This window comes from Fringilla coelebs (genome assembly GCF_963513975.1).
Source record: "Fringilla coelebs genome assembly, chromosome: 16".
Classification (NCBI taxonomy): Eukaryota; Metazoa; Chordata; class Aves; order Passeriformes; family Fringillidae; genus Fringilla; species Fringilla coelebs.
The window spans coordinates 14,015,405-14,038,238 of record NC_140042.1 but is presented as its reverse complement, the minus strand read 5'-3'; the positions used below and the strand labels follow the sequence as shown (position 1 = coordinate 14,038,238).

Here is a 22,834-nt window from a genome sequence, read left to right as displayed (position 1 = left end):
TGGAGGTCAGGATTTTGTTTTCATTTTACAAAACTTCTCCATGGTAAACATGATAAATCTTGTGCTTTGAAGGTAGTAATTTGTTGCAAGTGATTACTTGTTTGACCCTTGAAAAATGTGTTGAAAGCTTTGCTTTTTAATATGACATGGTCCATTTGTGCTTAACATCCTTATTACACAGTTGTTATCAAAGTGCTAACAACATCTACCAGAACAGAATTGTATTTTTCAATACAAGCTGCTGGTGAAAAGTAGTTTGTGCACTATTTGTTTGCTTGCTCATACAGCTGATCATAAGAGAACAAAAACTGGAACATAAACAAGCCTTAAAAATCATTCTGCTATGGGATCAAATATGATATTGTCTGACTGCAGAAGAGTTATAGTGGATAAGTGTAGAATTTGTCTCTCTTGTTGCATATGGAGGGAAATAAATATGAAATCTCCTTCTCCTGTTCAGTTAATCAATAATCCAGTGGTTCAGGGTTCTTTGTCCTGGATTATGTCTCTGAGTCATACACATAACACCTCATGGTTTATTGGGAGGTGAAAGAGGAACACTTAAAGTACTTGCTTAGCTGTATTATAAAAGGTACTCCTTTTTGTGCATTCAGGAAGGTTTGTGAAATGATTTACATTGGTTAGATGTTGTGCCTGATCAGGTGGATGCTAACCAGAGTTGGGTTAGTTTTATACTAGAAGTAGATGTTGTCTTTCTTAAGAATAATTCATAGTAGCTTCTGCTGAACTGGGAGGAGGAGTCTGCATTTGGCAGAATACAGAGAACATTCAGAAAGGGAAAAAGGGATGAGGGCTGTAGTGATCCTCCTCCTACTGCAGGGCTGCCTTCCTTGCAGAGAGTCCAGATCCCTCCTTCCTGGGCCCATCCCTGTTTTCCTGTTGTTATTTCAGTCCTGGTGGGGCCATGCTGGGCTTTCAAGAAGCTGCTTCAAAGGGTGCCCCCCTTTTAGAACATTCTGCAGTTCAGCATGCTGAGCCATTGCAAGGTGGTGCCTCATTCCATGCACAGTCATTCCTGTGCTTTTGTAGCTTTCTGTTCCTACTCCTTGGGGATCTGCAAGTCCTGGAAAGTCCTGGGGTTTAGCTTATTGCCTTGGAGCTGTTTCTGTGCAGGTCTTTTAGTGTTGGGATTTTTTGCAAAGAGCATTGTGCTGGGTTTCTTTTGTGTTGCCTTTTTTATTTCTTTTAAAACACTCTTGAACTATATTTTAGTATAATGGTTGATAGTGACCTGACTTGCTAATAGGACATATTGGGACAAATTTAAAATTCTTTCTGTTCCACATGGTTCTTATTGTGTGTCCCATGTACCTCTGAGGGGGGTGGGGAAACTGGAAAACAAATACTATTTTGTACATGGTAAAACATTCTTTAAGCTTTTCTTTTGAATAAGCAAGTGAATCCTGTGTTTTGAAGTAATGACTTGAAATTTGGTTGAAATATTTTGGGGTTGAAGGCTTGTTTTTGTTAGGAAGTTCTTCTTGCTCCCTGCTGGGTCCAACATGATATGAGTTACAAACTTTTGCAAACAGCTGTTGATAGATTTCCTAGTTTTGTAGCTGTGTCAGTTATTTTTTTTAAGATTCATCTTGTCATCCACTTGCTTGATCTCCTTAATTCTTCCATTCCTGATCTGGGCAGGTGTGTTGTGCCACAACTCCTGGATCTGCTCCCATTTGTAATGTCCTGGGTCATCCCCATGTGCATCATTCCAGGGTCAGGGAACCCTGGAAAACCCCTGGGATCCACACCCAGATGAGTGAGACTGGAAAGGGGAGTTGTGAACTTAGAGCTGATCTCTGTAACTTTCCTTGTAGGAAAATTTTCAATAAAATGCAGCAGCATTTATTTAAATAATATGCAGCAGGAGAGAGCTTGATTAAGAAAAATAAAATTTGAGATAACTAATCTTCACCTAAAATGTGATTTTAGAGAAAACACCAGAAATTCTGGTGTATGGGAAGTCAGGGATGAAGGAGCAGGAATCTGATGAGGGAAATGGAAGCAGGGACCATGATCTAGCTGGCTGATGTAGCAGGTGATTGAGGACAGGCAGGACATGAAAGAGAACCTGGGTGTGGAGCTTTTGGGAGCCAATCCTTTGCAGGAAAGGAAGGAGTGAGTGCATCCATGCACAGGGAAATGTGTCCAGGAGGAGGAGGCAGCAACTTCTTCAGTGGAGTCTTTTTCCTGTGAAAACAAAATTAAATTCAGCTTGTTCAAGTCTTACTGTCAGTGACTGTAAGATCTACAAACAAAACATGTCTCTTGTTTTTTTTTAATTGCTGGAAATCATATAATGGTGACCCATCAGTTATCCCATGGAGCCACATGGTGGATAATAGTCCTTGGATTAAGGAGTTCCACTGATTGACTGATCCAGTGCTGTACTGAAGGCTTATAATTTAATGCTTAACTTAAATAAAAATTAAAATGGCATTGGTTGTGAAGTTTAAAATTGACACTTCCTGCTTCAAGTTCCTCATAAAATCTTTTCCTTATGATTTGATTCAAGATACACCCTTTAATTAAATGATTGTGTGCATTTGCCTTCGTGTACCTGCCTAATTCTGAGGGCAGGACAGGCTTGTGCTGAGGTGAGTCAAGGGAACCAGCACAAATTTTGCTCCAGCCACTGCCAGATGAGCAGAGTGAGGAACAGAACAGAACAAGTCTCAATTAAAGAATTCAGAAGCAAAATCAAACCTTTAAACCAGCATGGATAAATTAAAATCAGCTCATAGCTTGTTGTCTGAGGTGATGAGACAGAGTTGCTGAAGGATTTTGGTTAAACAATTGCCAGCTGTTCTAACAGACAATTCTGTCTCAAATGCTGCTTTCTTTTTGCATCTTAATTGTTAGTATTACCTTCCTTCTAGCTTATTGATCTAATCTTAAGAGTTTAGGAATTTAAAATTCTCCAAAATGGTTTAACATGTTCACTGGGGTGGTCAGGTTAGAGGAGTGCTGGGCATTCATACTTCAAATAGCATTAGGGATCTGTGCTTAAAAATAAATTTCATTAGCTGGAGGGGTTCCCCTCTAGAAGACATGAGTGCAGTGTCATTAAACAGCACTACCTGAGACAGGAATCCTGCAGGTGAGCTGCTCTTTGATGGTTTTGGTGCTTTTGGGGGCATTGGGGTGTCGCTGGGGCTGCTCAGGAAGTTCTGGGGCTGCTTAACTTGTGCTTGTTTGAACCTTCCCTGCTCAGGTACATAAACACAAGTGACACTGGGGCACACACAGCCAGCTGTCTTTAGAGCATTTAGAATGTGAATTACAGAGTTCATTTCACACTTGTAACTTCTGTCATGGCCTCCTCAACGTCTGAAGCACCAGTTAAGGAAAATAAATTACAGTAGACATTGCTTCACGTAGCAGTGGCCTAATGTGTTTGTTCCAGGGCTGTATTTATTTTAGTTGACTTTATTTCCTGCAGTATCTGCCACAGAAGGGACAGCATTTGCACTTGGGTCTCTCCAAAGTGGAAATTTAATACTCTCTGCCTCCATCTTCTTGTTTGACAGATAATGTCATGCCTTCATATAAACCCAGTGAACAAACAGACAAAAAAAAAAACCTCCTTCAAAACCAGGTTCCTGATGTTGGGAAATACTCAGAACAGGATCCTACTGAGTTGTGAATTGGTAGAAAAGCTGAGGCCAAATAGTTTAACACTGTTCTAACACAAGGGCTGAACTTGTGCTTTGCAGTGGCTGATGCTGCTGCCAAAGCCCAGCCCAGAGCCGTGGGCTGGAGGGGCTGAACCTGTCCAGGTGAGCTCCAAGCCAAGCTTGCAGTCTCAGACAGTCAGGGGTTTTTCCCCAGAACGTGGGGGGTGGTGGAAGGCTGCGCTCTCCTCAGTGGGGTGGCCAGAAGCCTTTCCCAGCTTCCCAAACGTTGGCATCACCTGTGGGCATTCTGCCATCTCCACACTTCCAGCACTGAAAGCAGACCGGGGGAGGTTTTATCCTAATTTTTCTGGTGGAATATCATCCTCTAACAAGCTGGAATTCTTCTTGGCTCCTGAATCAATCTGTGCTGTCACAGCAGGCTCTGAAGCCTTTTGAATTCCAGGGTGCCACAGCTTTTGTGCTATTTAACCTTCCTATTCCTTGGCTTGCAGTAGTGTAAAGGCATCTTTCTCCTGGGCTGTGTGATTCCAGAGTACTACATGCAAATCCAATGAGGAATTCATAGAGGTGCTCTTTAATATGTCTTTTTTTTTTTAATTAAGCTGATAGGATCTTAATCAGCTTCTGCCTTTGTTTTTCAATTCTCTTGGAAATGATCAGTAAGTTCAAAAGTTATTGGGAGTGTGTCCACAGAGTGTAAATATACATAAGCCTTAATTTCCATGGTAATCCCAGCATTTAAAATACTGTGGATTGTCCTTTGGGGGGAAAAAGGATGTTTTTTGTAGGGCTGCTTATTCAGGAGAGGGAGATATCTGAGTTTATTTATTTGTAGTTCTTTGGTAAATGAGATCAAATTGATTCCTCATCCGGTGAGGGGAAAATCTGGACTCTGCAGTGTGTGTGTTTTCTCTTGGGTGGAAGCTGGAAGCCTGTGTATCTCTTTCAGTGATTCAGTTTCCATAGTGGGAAAGGATTTAAGAAAGCCTGGATAATGCTGTTCATGTCTCAGAAGGCTTGTTTTCATGACTTTTTTATCTAACCACGTGCCCCTACTAATATTTCAATAAAACAGTTATTGTTGCCTATATTAAGAGCCATTACTGTTGCTAAGTTTAGTTCACACATTTGTAATGCACATTACATATTTAATTACTTGAGGGGGAAAATGTGAAGGAAGTGTTACTTCTACCAGAGTCCTGATTATCAAAATGCAGTGTCTCTGTGCTGAGGGTTGTACTCCATGGGTCATTCACCAGGGAACATGGTATTGCTTAGAAAGGCAGTTAAAATGAGAACCAGAATGCAAAGTTTTTCTCTCTTCTGGATCAAGTAAATACTACTTTTCCCTGTTTCCATTTCCTATCTACAAGGAAAATTACTCTTCCATACACCTGTGTGGTGGGAGAGGTTGGTTGGTTGTAGTAGCCATATAGGTTAATGAATACCTAACCATCATCTAAATTATTTACCAGGGTTCAACCCCTTACTGACTCTCCAACTTACTTTAGATTTAGCCAGTACAATCTAAGACTCCTCAAGGTTTTTCATATCTCTGAGTAACTTGGGGTTTAAGGTAATTTGGCCTTCAGAGGATTCATCTGGTGACTGCTCGCCGTGAAAATTTTTACCAACAGATCTTCAGTATTACCTTTGTGTCTGAGGACACAGTGTTTCTGCTGAACTCAGGATCTCTGTTCTGGAGCCAAATATTTTGACCTAAAATGGGATTGATGGGAAAGAGGGAAGTAGAGGACTTGAATTTTTTTCTCCCTTAGTTTACTGTCCCCAAGCATGAAAATCCTATTTAGCCTTATATAGGAGCCTGTAGTGTATATCTATTACAAGTAATTATGGGCTTATCTGCCTGAAATTTACAGCACTGTAAAGTTCAGTGCTGTAAATGGATTAATGGATTCATAGCCAGGGTGGGTTCTGTCCTGTAGAATCGAAGGCTGAGTTTTCCCACTTGGCATCTCAGGTGTTGTTCTTTCCTCTGGCAGAAAAAGATCTGTACCATAGAATATGTTCTGGTGACTCTTGGCATGACTGGTTTTACTCCTTATCCTCACTGAGTTTTAATTTTCTATTTCTCTTCTCTGTAGCCCTTTTAGGGTCTCCGGCTGGCGGGATCCAGAATTCCATCGGTTCTGTTGGCACGGGCCAGCAGAGCACTCCAGCACTAAGCAATCCCAACCCAATTGACCCCAGCTCCATGCAACGAGCCTATGCTGCCCTGGGGCTGCCATATGGCAACCAGCCCCAAACACAGCTGCAGCCCCAGGTCCAAGGCCAGCAGCCAGCACAGCCTCAGGCTCACCAGCAAATGAGGACCATTAATGCATTGGGTAGGTGGAGAAAAGACCGAGAAAAAAAGAGTTAAAATAATCAATGTTGAATTTTTAGGATAGTCTGGTATTTTGTTTGGTCAGAGTAGTGACTGTTCATGTTGTTTAGTAAGTTTAAAATGCACTATTTATATACACTACCATTCATTTACATTTGAATATTAGAAAGTTTTAAATGTAGTGCTTTTGACAAATAGCAGGAGTTTTAGTTTCTGTTAAAATATAGCCCATAGCTCATTCTCTGAGGTGATAACACAGAATTTCTGAAGGATTTTGGTTTAACAATTGTTCCCTGTTCTAACAGACAATTCTGTCTCAAATACTTTTTCTTTTGCATCTTAATTGCTAGTATTACCTTCTTTATAGCTTATTGATCTAATCTTAAGAGCTTATGAATTTAAAATTTTAATGGACTCATTTTTGTAGTTGTAACTTGGTTCCATAAATAGCCATGTATGTGTAGCACAGCAGGTACTGTTATAAAAATACTTAACCTGATAAATTGCTTCTTTAGTTAGCCAGGTGGGTCAGTAAAGTGCAGTTTTGTCACATTATTGTCAAAATTGTGAACTGTGTACCAATGATGTTTAATTTTGTCCCAAAGGAGCCAACCAGATGAACCTTCCTGCAGGAGGAATAACAACAGACCAGCAACCGGGTCTAATTTCTGAAACTGCTCTTCCAACATCCCTTGGGACAAATAAGTAATGCACACATTTTCATTCTTGCTCAATTAAACATTTATTTCCATGCTTATGAAAGTAAATAAGAGCATGCTTTAAAAACTGATTGTATTGGCATGGAGATGGACATGTACAGCTCTGCTCTCTCTCCTGTTTCAGTTCCAGAGCTGCCACTTTGTGCCTCCTGAGAGCCCCACAGTATTTACTGCTTTTAAGTTCATAGTTGTGATTCTTTACCCTTCACACAGTGAATGTGCCTTGTAAACTCCTGAGCTTTGCTGCTTCAGGGGTTGCAGTTTGTTGATGCCAAAATTTCATCTAAGAGAATGTTTGATGCAATAGCTAAAAGTGATGAAAGCAACAACTCAAAAATTACTTCAGCCATCAAACCTATAACAAAACTCTGCATTCTGGTACTCTAACAGTCCCTTTTCTTTTTATTTTAGCCCACTAATGAACGATGGCACAAACTCTGGCAATGTTGGAAACCTCAGCTCAATGCCAACGGCTGCACCTCCTTCGAGTACCGGGGTAAGGAAAGCATGGCATGAACATGTCACTCAGGACCTGCGCAATCATTTAGTGCATAAACTGTAAGTATTCACCAAGGCTGCCTTTTTCCTCAATGTTTTTAAAGAATTTCTATACAGTAGTTCTGCTGTTAAGCTGAAAAGAAAGTTATCAGTAGTGGTTCTCAGGTGCTGAGCCACTCAGTATGAGTTGTTACCTTTGATTCTCCTCTGCAGCTTGTTCTTCGTGCTCATTAAGGAGTGGGCATGGAATTAGTTTCTATTGCTAGTAAATTTGCTCTGCTGTGGTGAACAGTTATTTAGAGTCCAGACTGTTAAGCCTCACTTTATTTTAATAATTTGATTTGTTTTAATCTTGTGAGAAATAGTGAAATACTATTTTTTAACCAGTTTGATATGCTTTTACATATCGGGTGTGTAAGGAAACATCCAGGGTGATTATCATAAAACTTTGGGGGGTTTTTTCTAAAGATCTTTTTCTATTTTTGTTGCTCTGTCCTTGCAGTGTCCAAGCCATCTTCCCCACTCCTGATCCAGCAGCACTGAAGGATCGCCGCATGGAGAACTTGGTGGCTTATGCCAGGAAAGTGGAAGGAGATATGTATGAATCTGCTAATAGTAGGGTATGTTGCTTCAGTCCAACATGTCAAAGAACAGTAGTATCACAAATCTTAGAAGTGTAAAGAAAACCCCAGAGAATCATTTCACTGCCCTCTTCATGAGGAAAATCGTGTTTTCAGTCTGTGCAGTGTTTGTGTAGTCCCAAGCCATGTGATTTATGTCACTCCAAGCTAATTCACCTCTCAGCTCTAGACACCATCTCCATCCCTGCTTGCATCCTCCTGAAATGCAAGAAACTTGAAGCACAGTTCTTGATATTTCCCTTACTGACTTCTTCCCTTTTTGGAAGTCTGTGTAAGAAGTAGTTTTAAATTTTTCTTAATACCTCTTTACCAGTGGAGGTTTTCTCTGGGACCCAGTGCTGTTCCACTCCTTACCTTCCACCTGTACTGATGGAATTAATTCTCCTCTACTCTGCAGCACCAAGAGTAGTTGGGTTAAGACATAAGAAGTCAGTTTGGCTTCTTTGTGGATGGGGAAAAAAGCCAGAATTGCTGTTGCAGGTCATGATTTTTGCTCAGTCTGCACAGAGATATCAGCTCAAATTTCTCTTACTTGAAGGGAGCAAAGCCCTGTTGATTGACAGGCTGAGGATATGACATGGTGGTAATTCCATCCTAAAGGAACCATTCCCTGAAAGTTTTCATTGGGAAAAGACGACAATATTAGTGCCAGTAGTACCAGCCAGCAAGATCCTACCTGATCAGAAACTTGAGATCCTTTCTTAAACAAGGGAGGAGCATCTCAAGAGAGCAGTTAGTGGCATTTCAGGTGATAATCAGATGATCCAGTCAGACACTTCTGCCCCTCTCAGCCCAGCTGCTAGAGGAGCTGGAGGTGGAAATGCAGGAGAGGCAGATAGGCAGTGGCCATTCTTACAGGGCTGCTGTGTCCCTGCTGCTCAGTAACCACATTGTATCCTCCTTGTAGCTACCAACAGGTTGTTTACAGGGAAGACTTGGGTGTGCTCAGCTGTGGCTACCCTGGCAGCTTTAGAGACCAATTTTAGATAGAAGGAGGATTTCATGGTCACACCTGGCTGTCTAAATGCCTTCTCAGCAAGGATGAGCATAGCAAACTCCTGATTGTAAAATTAAATGCCTTCTGACGGACAAACACCCAGAAGTATCTTCTCCTCACCCCTCAAAACAGCTGTCAGAGCCTCCTGGCCAGAAGTTTCTGTTATTGGAATCCATCTAATGTATTTGGCTCCCAGCAGCAAACTTGGAAGAAGGCAGTAATTCAGAATGTGTTAACGATGCCGTGAGGAATTACATCCTTCTTTTTGAGGAGCTCCCATTCTACTTTGACACTGAAAAACATATTAGTAAGAGGCATCATTGTAAGGAGTTCAATGCTGTTCTAGCAGTGTGTGCTCCTTGTGAACACTGGCTTTGCAGGAATCTTTGCAATGGGAAAGCAGCACAATATTAAATTTACAAATAGGAGCTTACAACTGAAGTGGCTTGAGAGGGGGAGGGCTGTAAAGCTTTTAAACTGGACAGCAGAAAGTGTCTGCACTGGTTTTTGAGAAACTCAGAGAAGTGACCTGAAAAACAAAGCTTTATATTGCATGACTGGACTTCCTTACCAAGGCTTCTGAGGAATACATATCTCATATTATGTTTTCAGAAATTAATTAAATCCTGCTGGAATAACAAATTCTGGTTCTGATGAATATTGAATAAAAACAAAACAATTGTAGGCAAGCATCATTCAACCTGTGCTCTGTGTAACCCTGGGTTCTAAGAGCATGGTGGCCCCACAAATAAAATGTAGCCTTGAGGGTTTGTGGGGTTTTTTGCCTTTAACAGGTGCATAATCACTTGGCAGATGTGTGTCCAGCAATTCTTGACAAGCAAAATTGTCTGTGTGGTGTGCACTGTGACTGTCTTATTGGATCTGTTGTCAGTGTGGGTTGAGTAAAATGGATTTTTCATCTTGTACAGATATAGTGTTTACTTGTCTCTGCCTGTGAACTATTTTTCACTGAATTTTCTCCATTCCTTTGAGGTTTTGTCTGGTTTTGTTTATCCCTTGCCATGATTGTTGATAGACTCTTTAGGAAAAGAGCAGTTCCTTTCTTTATGTAAAAATTGATCTGTCCTTAACATCTGTCTCCTGAAAGTGTGTTCAATTCAGTGTAACACTGTGCTGGGAATATCTTTTTCTTTTGTCTGTGAATTAGTGGAAATATTCATTATGAAAATAACATTTAAAAATCATTAACACCTAGAAACTAAATCACAGCTTCCTGAATTTTGCTGAAGCAATAGAGAACCTCCAGCCTTCTCCTTTGCCTGCTAATTTACTCAGAGTAGGCATGCAGGGTAGCCATAAACAAGTGTAATTTCTAGAAGCTTTTTTTTTCCTGTTCTGCATTAAAGCAGAAACGACTGTCTTAATTTACAGGATTCTGAAAATAAATAAATATTTATTTTTCAATTAGGCAGGTGTATACTTAAAAAACAAAAAAAGCCCAAACCCAAAATGGTATTTAGGTAGACTGAATAAGTTTTGCTGCTGCTGATTACTCTTTGTTTTTCCCTTTTAGGATGAATACTATCATTTATTAGCAGAGAAGATCTATAAGATCCAAAAGGAGCTAGAGGAGAAGAGGAGGTCTCGTCTCCATAAACAAGGGATGCTGGGGAACCAAGCAGCCTTACAGACCCCTGGGCCCCAGCCCCCAGGGATTTCCCAGGTGGCTGCTGCCATGGGCCAGGCACAGCCCGTCAGGCCACCCAGTAAGTGCTGCTGGAGCTGCCTCTGCTTCTCAGGAGTCTTTGGACTCCATTAAATCCTGAGGTTGTGTTTAAAACTGGTTTTGCTGACCTTTCCTGTGTTGTGTTGCAGATGGGCCTATGTCCATGCCAACCGTGCCTATCAGTCGTATGCAGGTTTCTCAAGGTATCTGTTTTCCTCTCTAATTGCAGTTTGTGGGTTCAAAATAATTGCTGGGGGTGGGGGGAAAGGTGATCTTATGTTGGGGTTTTTTGGTGTTGGGAGGGAGGAACTACAGGGGCTGCCTTTTTTCAGCCTTGCTCTGTGTGTCAGTGCAGTGCTAACAACATGGATCCAGCACTTTGCTGGGGATTGGGAATTAATTCAGTGCTTCCAAAGAGAGGACAGCTCAAGCAAGAATACTGTGGATAATCTCATTTAAAACACTGTAAAGGGAGAAGGATGTTGGCATGTTTTCATCAGTTAATTAGCCAAAAATACACCTGTAGCTGGAAACACAGCACATTAGTCCTAACATCTGTGTAACTAATGATAGCCTTTCTTGGTTTCTGATGGAAAGTGCATCTAAAAAAGCCTTGGAGCTTGTTCCCAGCACTTGTTATTGCTCACTGAGGCTGCTGTGAGCTCATGGGTGGCTTTTTTCCCAAAATACAAGCCCATGTCTTCTAAGTGCTTCAACTTCCTTCAAAAAAGTGTCCTCAGCTATTTTATCTCTTGGTTCAGAGTTAGTACTAAGTCAAAATTTGTATTGAAATGTCCTTGGGAAATAAAATACTTCTAAAATTCATTTGAATAGAAGAACAAGTTGATAACAAGTATAGCTCGATAATTACAGCTTTAGACAAGTTTTTGGAGGGATTCAATATTTTGTGTGAAAAGCACAACCCCTGTTAAAGCATTTTGCCAGCTTTTGTCCTGATTTGAGGCTTGGAGTTGCCTTCATACATCCCAGATGTATTTTTATCGTATTTACTTCAGCCATTTCAGTGAGCCCTGAATAAGACATTGCTGTTTCAAAGCAAATGCCTGATTTTAAGAAACCATCCTAAGGTATTATAAATAGCATCCTGTCTTTGCAGATCATCCAGCATCTACTCTTCATCTTTTGCATTTAATTTTTTTTTAAGACACCAAAAATTGTATTTCACCCTAACTAGCATCGTTCTAAACATTTCGTGCATCCTGATTTGTCTGTTAAGTCAGGTACCTAAAAGATAAAGCGCAGGGATTGCAGTCATAACCACTGTTCATTTTCTAGCAGAATATAGATCCATCAGTTGTGCTGACTTGTTCCTAATGAGTTGTTTTGGGGGTGCATTTGCAGGAATGAATCAGTTTAACCCCATGTCCATAGGGAATGTACAGATGCCCCAAGCACCGCTGGGACCGCGGGCGGCGTCTCCGATGAACCACCCGGTGCAGATGAACAACATGGGCGCCGTGCCCGCGGTTCGTACCCCACACCTGCCCTGCCCCAGCCCACCCCTCAGCCCCCCTGGCAAGGCCAGGCCACCCAGCACTGCTGCAAACTGTGGGATAATTCCCTGGGAATGCAGCGAGTGGGACAGGCTTTTATCAAGGTGTTTGTTTGGAATATTTACCCGTTCCAAAAACACCGAGCAGAACTTAAAGGGGGTACGTGCCACAGGTGCAGTGATCCCCAGCAATCTGTGCAAGAGCATCTACTGTCTTTGCAGTGTATAAACCTTCTTTGTTCCTACATGAAAACATGTTTTTATTCTTTAGAAAAACAAAAATATTTTTAGTTTCCCTGGATTCTCTCTGTCAACAGAGAGAACAAAACAGAGTTAACACTCTGAATGTTACCTGTTAAAAATAATGAATGCTGTGGAGCAAATGTTGAAGTTATGGGCATATACCCACTTCCACTTAGTGTAATTAAGCCAATTTTCCCTTTTTTTTTTTTTCTTTTTGTCCTGTCTTTTGATTGTTTTCAGTGCATTTTCCTTTGTCCTGCTCCACAGTACTAAATGGTAATTAGTTAATCTGGGCATTAATTTTCAGATGGCAATGTCTCCTTCCCGAATGCCTCAGCCACAGAACATGATGGGAGCTCATTCCAACAACATGATGGGTCAGGCTCCTACCCAGAACCAATTCCTGCCCCAAAACCAGTTCCCAGCATCCACTGGAGCTATGAATGTGAACAATGTGGGCATGGGTCAGTCAACAGCCCAGGCCGGGGTGGCACAGGTGAGTGAGATGGATTCTCTAAGATTTATTTGCTCTTTATTATTTTGCTCTGATTTATTTTCTTTACTTATTTGTTTATTTGTATTTCTGTATCTATTGTTTGATGTAGCCACCCCAACTTTTGGGGATCCTGGGTTACATCTGCCTTCTTCAGAAGCTCTTACATAACTTATCGACATCTGTTAATGGGGGCGCAACGCCCTGCTAGTCCTGATTTAAATCCCTTAAAAATTCATGCTGAGGACATTTTTAGGGGAAATATCAGAAATCAGTTTATGGGATGCCTATGAACATATGTTTTGTCTCTGTGTGGACCGGAGTAGCTAACTTTAAATGTAAGATTATAATAAAGTGCTTGGGCAAGATCTTCTAAAATTTGTTTTAACTTCTTTGCTTCTGGAGAGAAAATTGTTAGGTTTTTCCTGTAACATTTTTCTGTTGCAGTAGTGGTCAGTGAAGTAGCAGCTGTGCTTATGATGCCAAAGTATCTCCTTTTTCAGAGGGAGAGGCTTGTTGTTTAACTCGGAGCCCAAGTAATTTAGGCTAGTTAAAACCTCCAGAGTTCTGAGAGGTTACTTAGGTTATGAAGGGCTCTGTCAAGTGAAGTTTGGAATATGTTCAGGATGAAATATCTACAGTTTCATGGGCACCTGGCTCAGTTGTTTGACTGCCTTTGTGGTGAACGTTTTTTTCCCAATCCATTTAGTTCCTTAAAACTGCCTCTGTAAAGACGATATAGAAGTGTGTTTTAAAATTGAAAGCTCATCTGCAGGAAATTAACTGATTTGTATTTCGAAGAGTAACAGTTACATTTGAGGATGGAGTATTCTTTTTTATCACCAGTCATCTGACACAATCTTCAGTAAAATGTATCCCTTAAAGGTTTAAGTACATCCAGAGTACATTATTGTTGCTGCTCTGAAAAGCAAATCCCAGATTTTCTGAAGCATCTTGAGCAGTTTAATTAGAATTAAAGAGAAAACAAAAAGACTCTTCTGAAGTCTTGCTCTGTCAACACCAGCATTAAATGTGTTGACCTGCCCTCTAAAGCAGAGCTGCATCAGAGTCCTGGCCTAAAAATGGGTGTTTGCTCAAAACCATTTTGTGTCAAAGGCTGACCTTTGCCCAGCTAATGGCACGATTTAGAGGCTGCCTGTGGGTTTCTGTGTTACTGGCATTGGGAGGATTCCCTCTCTGTGGCCGTGGAATTACTGCAGGGCGTGCATGGCACAACTGGATCTGGGAGCAAGGTCCTTGAGAGCTGATGGCAGCGATGACAGAAATCAGAGCTGTCACTTGCAGCAGCAGCCTGTGTGGCTGATCTGCTTGCACTGACAGGATCCTGTCAGAGAAGGCTTCGGGGCTGTGATTGAAGGGATAAGTGTGATTCCAGGCTCTGATAAAGACTCTCTCTCTCCCCAGCAGGGGCAGGTTCCCAGTGCTGCTCTTCCCAACTCCATGAACGTGCTGGGGCCGCAGAGCGGGCAGCTGCCGTGTCCCCCGGTGACGCAGCCCCCCCTGCACCAGAGCACGCCTCCCGTGTCCTCTGCGGCCGGCATGGCCCCCATGCAGCACCCCACCCCCCCGGGAATGACTCCTCCCCAGCCAGCAGCGCCCACCCAGCCGTCGACGCCGGTCTCGTCCTCGGGACAAACTCCGACCCCGACGCCGGGCTCTGTCCCCACGGCCACGCAGACCCAGAGCACCCCCACGGGGCAGACTGCGGCCCAGGCCCAGGTGACACCGCAGCCGCAGACCCCTGCCCAGCCCCAGTCTGTGCCAACCCCGCAGCCAGCCCAGCAGCAGCCAACATCCGTGCAGGCACAGCCGCCCGGCACTCCAGTAAGTACCAGCCAGGCCCCCGTGCCTTGTGTGTGACATCCCACGAGTGTCCCTGTCTGTAGCGCCATGTCCTGAATGTACAGAGCCCACAGCTGTCCAGAGCAGCTTCTGCTTTAGGCCAGGGGGGTGCTTAGAGGTGTGTAAAATGTGTGTGTGTTCAGATGTTCTCAGACTTGTTTGAAGGAGGGGGGGTTGAATGGCCGGACTGCTCAAAGTAAAATTGGCAGCGGTGTGCAGAAAGATGAGGTGTAACAGGCCTAATGCTGCGTTTGGCCATGATCAGAATCTTTTCTGATCCTGAGATTTGCAAAGTTTTCTTCCTTTTAAGATACAGCCAGGGCAAATGCACGTTTCAAGGAATGTACAGTGTCTTTACTGGGCAGGTGTTTTCTCTGTAAAAGAAGCCTCTTTGGGGCAGAATTTTTCCTTGGCTTCTCCTCTGTAAAGCAGAGTTATTAAATGTGTAATATCAAAACTTGGCTACAGTGACCTGTATCCATGTTCTGCACTGTTGTAGAATATCATCTCATGTCTCTTTTGTGCTGTTCATTTTTAGTAAAGGAAAATATTTCTATATATGCAGTGTCTTTCTTTTGTACTGTTTTTACAACAGCTATCCCAGGCAGCAGCTAGTATTGATAACAGGGTCCCCACCCCTGCCTCAGTTGCTAGTGCTGATACGAATTCCCAGCAACTAGGACCAGATGCACCAATGCTAGAAAGCAAATCAGAAGTTAAAACTGAAGAAACTGAGCCAGAGACTAGTGAGACACAAGTGGAAGCTAAGACTGAGGTAAATGAGATTCTCTACAGCTTAACTGAAAGCAGTGATAGATATAAAAGCACTTAATGATGTGTCTGACTCGGTGAGCTAAGGGGCGAGAGGAGGGTCGTTACTGCAAAGTAACTCCTGAGGAAAGCCATGGATGGAAAGTGCTTCAACAGTCTCAAACTAATATTTTGATGGCTGAAGTTTGGGTTGTAGATGTAACAGTTGCATCTTGTTGCATCCTTTCTTAAGGTGGAGGAGGATTTACAAGGAACTTCACAAATAAAAGAAGAAACAGATGGAACGGAACTGAAGCAGGAGCCAATGGAGATTGAAGAAAAGAAGCCTGAAATTAAAGCAGAGGCTAAAGAGGAAGAGGAGAGTGGCACTAATGGAACCACTTCACAATCCACATCACCATCTCAGCCCCGCAAGAAAAGTACGTGTGTGAACGCCGAGTTCCCTTGTGTGCTTTGCTTTCACTAACATTTGTTTGCCACAGTCTCAGCTCCTGCTGGGAGATTTGTTTTACACTTGTGTTTCCAGCACGTGGAGCTCTGGGAGATCAATACTCTGTAACTTAATTTTGAAAGTAGCATTCCTTTAATGTTACATGAATCAGGTGAGGAAGGCAAGTCACTGTGCCCTTGATCTCAGCAATGCCTGCCCAGAAGGGCCAAGGCAGTAAGGCAGTGATTGCTGGAGGAATTAAATACATAAATCCCTCCCTGTACATCTTGGTGCTCTTTGAGGAGAGCTCAGGGTAGATAAGAGTGCTTTCAGTAACCAAGAGTATCCATTGCTTTTCTTCTCCTGTTGAGAGGCTGCACACACCACCTTTATCCTGAGTTTTGTCAGTCACTTTTCTGAGAATCAGGCACTTGAACTCCCCTGAACTTGTGTTCATCCTAGGCTGGACTGCTGCAAGAGGCTTAACATTTATTTTGGAGTTCTGTGTTTTCAGGACTTGAAGGTTTTCAGTGTAGTGTTCATTTGCTCAGCAGTCTCTTAAATTAAGCTGCAGTGTCAGCACAGATTGAGGTGTGACTGCATCTGTACTCAAGGGAACTTCATGGTGCTGCAGGTTATATAAATGTTTGGGTGCCTTGTGTTAGTAACAAATAAATAAGATTATTAAAGCAGAAATATATTTCTCTGCTTGCAGTGCAGGCTTTGTGGCAGGCTGCAAGATTAGTTTTCAGACTCAAAAACCTTAGCAGTTTTGAGACCTCTTTCTTTTGGCATCTGCTTTATTGAGGTGATGTTTTCTGTGGTTAGTTTTTTTCAACATGTCTAAAAAAATTTCCATCTCCTTGATATGCTTTGGGTTGCATTTGGTTACTAACCATAACTTTTTTGTAATAAATCACTATAAACCACATTTCCTTGCAGAGTGGGGCACCCAAACGAGAGCCCCCTGCAGAACCAGCTGGCAGAGCCTTTTCCAACCCAAATGTAACACAGGGAGTGGAAAAAAAAGCTTATTAGCATTTCTGAGCCAGTGATATTCCCAGTGGAAGGAATCACTGCTGCCTGGTAGGAATGTGCTTGCACAGGGAAGGTTCTTGCAGAGTCAGTTCAGGCTGGGTCACCACGTATTCCAATTGCTCCTTTGGTGACACAATTTTATCTTGGAAGCTTTGTCACCCAGTTCCTGTGTAGTGCAAAGCACGTGCTGTGTGGGCAGGTACAACCACAGACACGAGTTTAAAGGGTGGCATTTTCTCACCAAGGAGTTTGTTCAATGTTAATTGAGCTTTGATATTAAAATGCTGAATAAACCCAGAGGTATTGGAGAGTAATGACTGCCAAGTGTGCTGAAGGGATGGGTGATATTTTAAAACTACTGAAGAGACTGATCAGGAGTTTTGCAGGAGTTGCAGAAGTATTGGGAATTCTTCCTCCTTCCCATGCAGGCACATTCCTAAGGGCCATCCCACAGTAAGCTGGGACACAGCAGGCACTGATGGGAAGTGCCATGGACTGTGGGCTACAACTTAGCAAGCAGAGCCTTTTTTTGCCTTTTTTTTTTTGAAAATCTAATGTGAGCAAGAAAGGGAAGTCGTGGTTCCTTGCCTTGCAGTCTCAAAAAGCCACTTTAATACTCTTTTGGGCAGCTCCTGTCTCCTTGTAGGTGGCAGCTTTGGTTTGACCTTGAAGATGAGTTTTACTGGTTTCTTCACTTCTTTGTAAGGCATAATGGAAAACTTGCAGGAGCTTGGGTTTGAGGTGATTTGTGTGTGCTGTCCTTGTAATTTTGAAAATGTCTTATCTTCCATTATGAATTTTCTCCTTAGTAATCATAAGCAGACTTGCCTTTGTTTGAAAAAGGCAAAAAAATTTAAAAAGGTAGCATTGTGCTGTTCTTTGGTAGGTTATACGTCATCGTGAGTCAGGCAAAGATCCCATTTTCTTTTTACCACCCACACATCCAAGACAAAATGGGATAACTGGATGCCAGCTCCTTGCAAAGGTCTTCAAGCTACTGGAGGAGAACTGAGAGCATTTAATTTTGGAAAAAGGAGAGTGGGAAAAACAAAACTTCCTTGTAAAATCCATGTACAGAGAGATGCTATGATCAAATGTGCTGGTATTAGTCATAGTCCTTAGAGGCAGAGCAGCTGAAGATGAAGGCAATGTTTCTGTATGTTTTTAGGTAAAGTAATAAATTGAAATAACAACTGGATTTTCATTTTGATTTTTTTTTTCAAACTTCAAAATGAAAGTAGGTTATTAGATTTATCAGTAAAGATAATTAGGCTTTAAGAAACTTGGCAAAAGTCACATTGGATCTCTGTAGTTTGAGTTTAAAATAAGATTGGATTTACTTTGAAGGATACTGTAGCTTAGTGGTGTGTTATTATAGCAGAAAATTCTAAAAGCTGTGTCAAGCAGGTAGTCAGAATAGATTATTAAATGGTACTTCTTGACCTTTACATTTCATTAAATGAAATAATTCAGATTATCACATTATGAACTATCTGAATCAGAGCAGTAGCGAATACTGTTCCTCATTAATGGAGTTTTATATTTATTTCTGTTCTTGAGGATCCCATGATGTAATGTGCAAGAATTGTTTATAAAACTTTGGAAGTCTTTAGGAGGGAAAAGTGCCTGCATGTGTGGTATTGATAAATATGGAAGAGAATTGCCATTTTGTTGGGAGTGAGATTGTGGCAACAGCTGAAATGATCATACAACCAATGGGACAATGTCAGCTTAATTTGTCTTCCCTTTTTTTGTGTGTACTCTTTAAAATCATGGATTTTGATCTCAATGTCCCAAAAAGCAATTTATATCATACCAAAATACCATTTGAGTGAGAAAAGCAATGATCAGCCTCAAAGGGGTCACTGAGCCCTGTTGATTCAAGTGCTTTTAGCAGAATTAATTGCTCCATTTTATTGGTATTGTTCTCGTTTCATCCAGGTAGATAAATATTAGATGCCATCCTGCTTGCCTTAGTTGTCTTTTTTTCTCAATGATAGGCATTCTTCCCTATTTAAAGACACTGTTCCTAAGGAAATAAATGTAATTACACTGCTGAGATGTTCAAAGAGCTCTCCAAGTTATCATTATTTTTCAGAAAATGTATTGCCTTTTTTTGTCCTTGTCAGCCACTCCACAAAGAATCATGGCTGTTGCCATGCCACTGTTGCCAAGTGGTGGCACAGAAATCTGGAAGTATTAACGCTTTCAAAATCAATTAAAGATCCATCAGAGCAGGACTGTTTGCACACCGTGGCCAGGAAAATTCCTGTGCCAGCTCTCAGGACATCTGGTCACTCTCTGTAGAGCTGGCTCCTCACCCCTGCCCACTGCAGTGGGTTTTGCTGGAGGAATCTTGGCTTGGAAATAGCGAGCAAGGTTAGAAGGGAGGGAGGGAAAATGATGCTCAGTCTCTCCTTTGAGGAGAAAAGGTTCATTCATGTCGAAACAATTGATTTCATTTGATTCTGTGTGAGTTTTGAGGGTTTTTTTAATGCTTCAGAATATCTATCATCATGGGCTAGAGTTGTTCCCATATCCCTATTTTGGGAATATCTCTGCTGTGATCTCAGTGAATACATGGCTGTGTTTGCCTCTTCTAAGTGAGGTTTTGCCTGTGATCAGGAAAACCCTTTGCAGAGTTTTAGTTAATGGATTTTTTGGGTTTTTTTTGGGGGGAGTCAAGAGATTAGGAAACAAGGAGGGCAATTTTGTAACCTTTCTGACTTCCATTACCAGTTTTCAAGCCAGAGGAGCTGCGCCAGGCTCTCATGCCCACCCTGGAAGCTTTGTACCGGCAGGACCCAGAGTCCCTTCCTTTCAGACAGCCTGTGGATCCCCAGCTTCTAGGGATTCCGGTGAGTTGGCATTAAAAAACTCCTATAAAAATACTCTCCTAATTTTTTTTTTCATTATTTATTTATTCTTAAGTAGTCTCCAATTTTTATCTTTGCTCAGGTAAACATTTTCCCTTTTTTTCAACATCTTGAAAAACCTAAAAAAATTAAAAAAAAAAATCAGCTTTTCCACCTTATAAATGCAGGGTGTTTTTGGGTGTTTTCCCAGGATTATTTTGACATTGTGAAGAATCCCATGGATCTGTCGACCATCAAGCGCAAGCTGGACACGGGGCAGTACCAGGAGCCCTGGCAGTACGTGGATGACGTGTGGCTGATGTTCAACAACGCCTGGCTCTACAACCGCAAGACTTCCAGGGTCTACAAGTTTTGCACTAAGCTGGCAGAGGTGTTTGAGCAGGAGATTGACCCTGTCATGCAGTCCCTGGGTTACTGCTGTGGGCGCAAGGTGGGTGTCCCCACGTCCCAGGAGTGTTCGTCCCAACAGCTTCCACAAAGCTTCAGCTGGGGGGCTTTGTGAAATGGAAATGCTGAGTGGAAGGGTTGTAGAAAGTTTGGTTTTGTTATAAATATGTTCAGAGCTAAAAAGGTCAATAGCAGCTCTGCCCTTCTGTTGTTATTGCTGTAGTTTTCTCCCTCAGAGGACGCCTTCTTTAGTTCTAAGTAATATTACAATACTTGCCTGGTTTCCCATGTCCATAAAGCAGAGGTCAAAGGGCCAGCTGCTTTTAGAGTTGATGATTGTCACCAGATTGAGAGGGCTGTGCTGGTGCATTCATAACAGCTGCAAAAGTGTGATGGCCATGGCAGTGTCCTCTGATAGCCACAGGCTTTATAGACCCCTGCTGAACAAAATCCCCCGTGGTAAAGCTGCTTTTCTCCCTTGTTTTGCAGTATGAGTTCTCTCCCCAGACCTTGTGCTGCTATGGCAAGCAGCTGTGTACTATTCCCCGGGACGCTGCCTACTACAGCTACCAGAACAGGTAAGTCCTTGAATCCAGGATTTCCCTTGCTCTGGAAGTCAGATCTCTTTTGATTTCTCTGCACATACAGAGGATGAGGAGGATTTTTAACTTTTACTTCCCTTTGGCAGCTAAGTCAGGGAGAAGTTCTTTTTTTATCTTTCCACGCTGTCCTTTTGCAGGTGACTCTTTGTTTTTCTGTGCTGCAGTGTGAGGCACTCTGTTCCTCAGTGCTTGCTCTTAGCCAGGCTGCCCCATGAAATGCTTCAGTGCAGGTCAAGTTGTCCATGTTTTCCAAAAAATGAGGAGCAGGGCTTGCTGGAGGGAGAAGAGCAGGACTGCAAAAAGGCACTGGGAAATCCTGTTAGTTTGTTCTAGGAGAATTGTGAAAATATGCAGGTTTCTTTACGAGTTAGTGCCAGAATTTGCCAAGTAAAGGGTACAGTGATTGATTGCAAGACTTATGTTTCCCCTTCCTAGTCTGTGCTTCATTATATTTAAATTAGCTTGGAAGCAGCATTAAAAACTACCCAGAGACTCCATGAGAAGCTGTGAAAATGAAAATTTCTCTCATTTTTCAATTAATATTAGGACTTGGTGTTTCCATTATTATTAATAAACAATTGTTAGATTAATTTTCCATTTAAAGCTTAAATCACCTGTGTTAAAATCACAAAGCAAACTCAAAACTTGGCTTTAATTTTGATTTCTTAGGTGATGTGTGTCTTCCCCCCCAAATAAAATCCACAGTACAGATGGGCTGAGACAAAAGCTTTGTTTTAAATAGGGAAAAGGAAGTTATGAATTGCTTGGCAGCCTCTAAGCTTTGCCAGCTGTGAAGTCACAGAACCAATTCAGACTTCCAGCACTTGTATTTCATCTTTTTGGGCCATCCCTTCTCTCCAAACATACTCTTGGGAAGCTCTCAGCCTGTTGAGCCCCACGCTGGAGCAGCACAATGTGGGAGAGGAAAATGTGTCATCCCACCTTGTGTGGGGGGCTTTGGGTGGCCTTGGAGAGGCAGAAAGTATTGACAGGCAGGAATAAATTCATGAGCTCTCATAAAAGGTTTTATACAGTCACTGTGGACTCTGAAAAGTCAGGCTGAAAGGAAATAAAGCAATTAAAATGTATTTAAAGAGACACTTCAGCACTGGCATTGGGGAAAAATAACCCATACCCTTAAATGCTGGTAAAATTTAAAATACTTTTCATGTTATACATTCTCTATTTGGAAAGAATAGGAACTTCAGATTGAATTGAAGAAAGGCTCATTCTTCTTTCAAAAATGCCTTCCCAGTTTAAGTTTGTGTTAAATCACTTGGATTATTCCATGGAAGGCAAGGTTGGTCACTAGCAAGAAGTCCAGGGTGAGTGGAGCAGAGGGTTCCTCTGCACTGGGGGCTGTGATATTCCACTTTTCTGCCCATTATAAACAGAAAAGTCCATTTAAGTCATATTTTTCTGCTCATCTAGTTGCCCTGAGAAGGGGGTAAGGGTTTGTGGTTTGGGGTGAGTTCAGGAGGAGTGTGAGGTTTTCTGTTTCAGGCCCACTAAATGCAGTGAGGAATGATTGGGGCTTTCAAAAAGGGATTTCTAGAGATTAGTCACCATATTGTTAAGTAATAGTCCATTTTGCATAGAAAGCCCCTGTTCATCAGCTCTAAACCACTCAAATTTCCTGGGACAGTGATCTTCAAATCTTAAATGTTCTTAAACAAGTAATCAAGTGAAAAACAAATTCCATGCTTCCAGCAGATCTTTAATTGGTCAAATGTTCTCGAATTTTCCATGTACAGAGCAGGCAAAATTGTCAGCACTTAAAGTTCAGAGTATCACATGACTAAATTACAACTAAGAATATTTAGGCACCACTGAATAAATGAGCTCGGGCACTACAGTTCAATCATGAATTTAATTAATTTAATTATTTGGTATAGAACCGTTCAGATTCAGGCAGAAATTCGGGTTGAAGTGTTCAGAAAATGTCCTGCATGTGTGAATATCCAGTTGAGAAAACCAAATGCTGTTTCAGGTCAATACTGCCATCCAGTTATGATTTTAGAATTGCCTTTGCACTTAATTACAGTGGGGAATTCACCTGTTCATCTGAGA

At 41.9% G+C, this 22,834-nt stretch overlaps 1 protein-coding gene across 6 annotated transcripts in view; it reads left to right on the top strand.

Moving 5' to 3' along the window:
* Positions 1-22,834, top strand: part of CREBBP (CREB binding lysine acetyltransferase) — a 97,473-nt gene that overhangs the window by 51,247 nt on the left and 23,392 nt on the right. For 2 of the 6 annotated variants that reach the window (XM_084216534.1, XM_084216530.1), the window contains 14 exons: positions 5,765-6,007; positions 6,612-6,711; positions 7,137-7,283; positions 7,726-7,843; positions 10,396-10,588; positions 10,698-10,751; positions 11,911-12,035; positions 12,612-12,800; positions 14,223-14,642; positions 15,256-15,435; positions 15,664-15,850; positions 19,639-19,757; positions 19,966-20,205; positions 20,652-20,740. In XM_084216534.1, coding sequence (XP_084072660.1) covers positions 5,765-6,007; positions 6,612-6,711; positions 7,137-7,283; positions 7,726-7,843; positions 10,396-10,588; positions 10,698-10,751; positions 11,911-12,035; positions 12,612-12,800; positions 14,223-14,642; positions 15,256-15,435; positions 15,664-15,850; positions 19,639-19,757; positions 19,966-20,205; positions 20,652-20,740 — 2,404 coding nt within the window. The remainder of the gene's footprint in view (positions 1-5,764; positions 6,008-6,611; positions 6,712-7,136; positions 7,284-7,725; positions 7,844-10,395; positions 10,589-10,697; positions 10,752-11,910; positions 12,036-12,611; positions 12,801-14,222; positions 14,643-15,255; positions 15,436-15,663; positions 15,851-19,638; positions 19,758-19,965; positions 20,206-20,651; positions 20,741-22,834) is intronic. The other 4 variants (XM_084216533.1, XM_084216532.1, XM_084216531.1 and 1 more) reach the window with 4 other exon arrangements.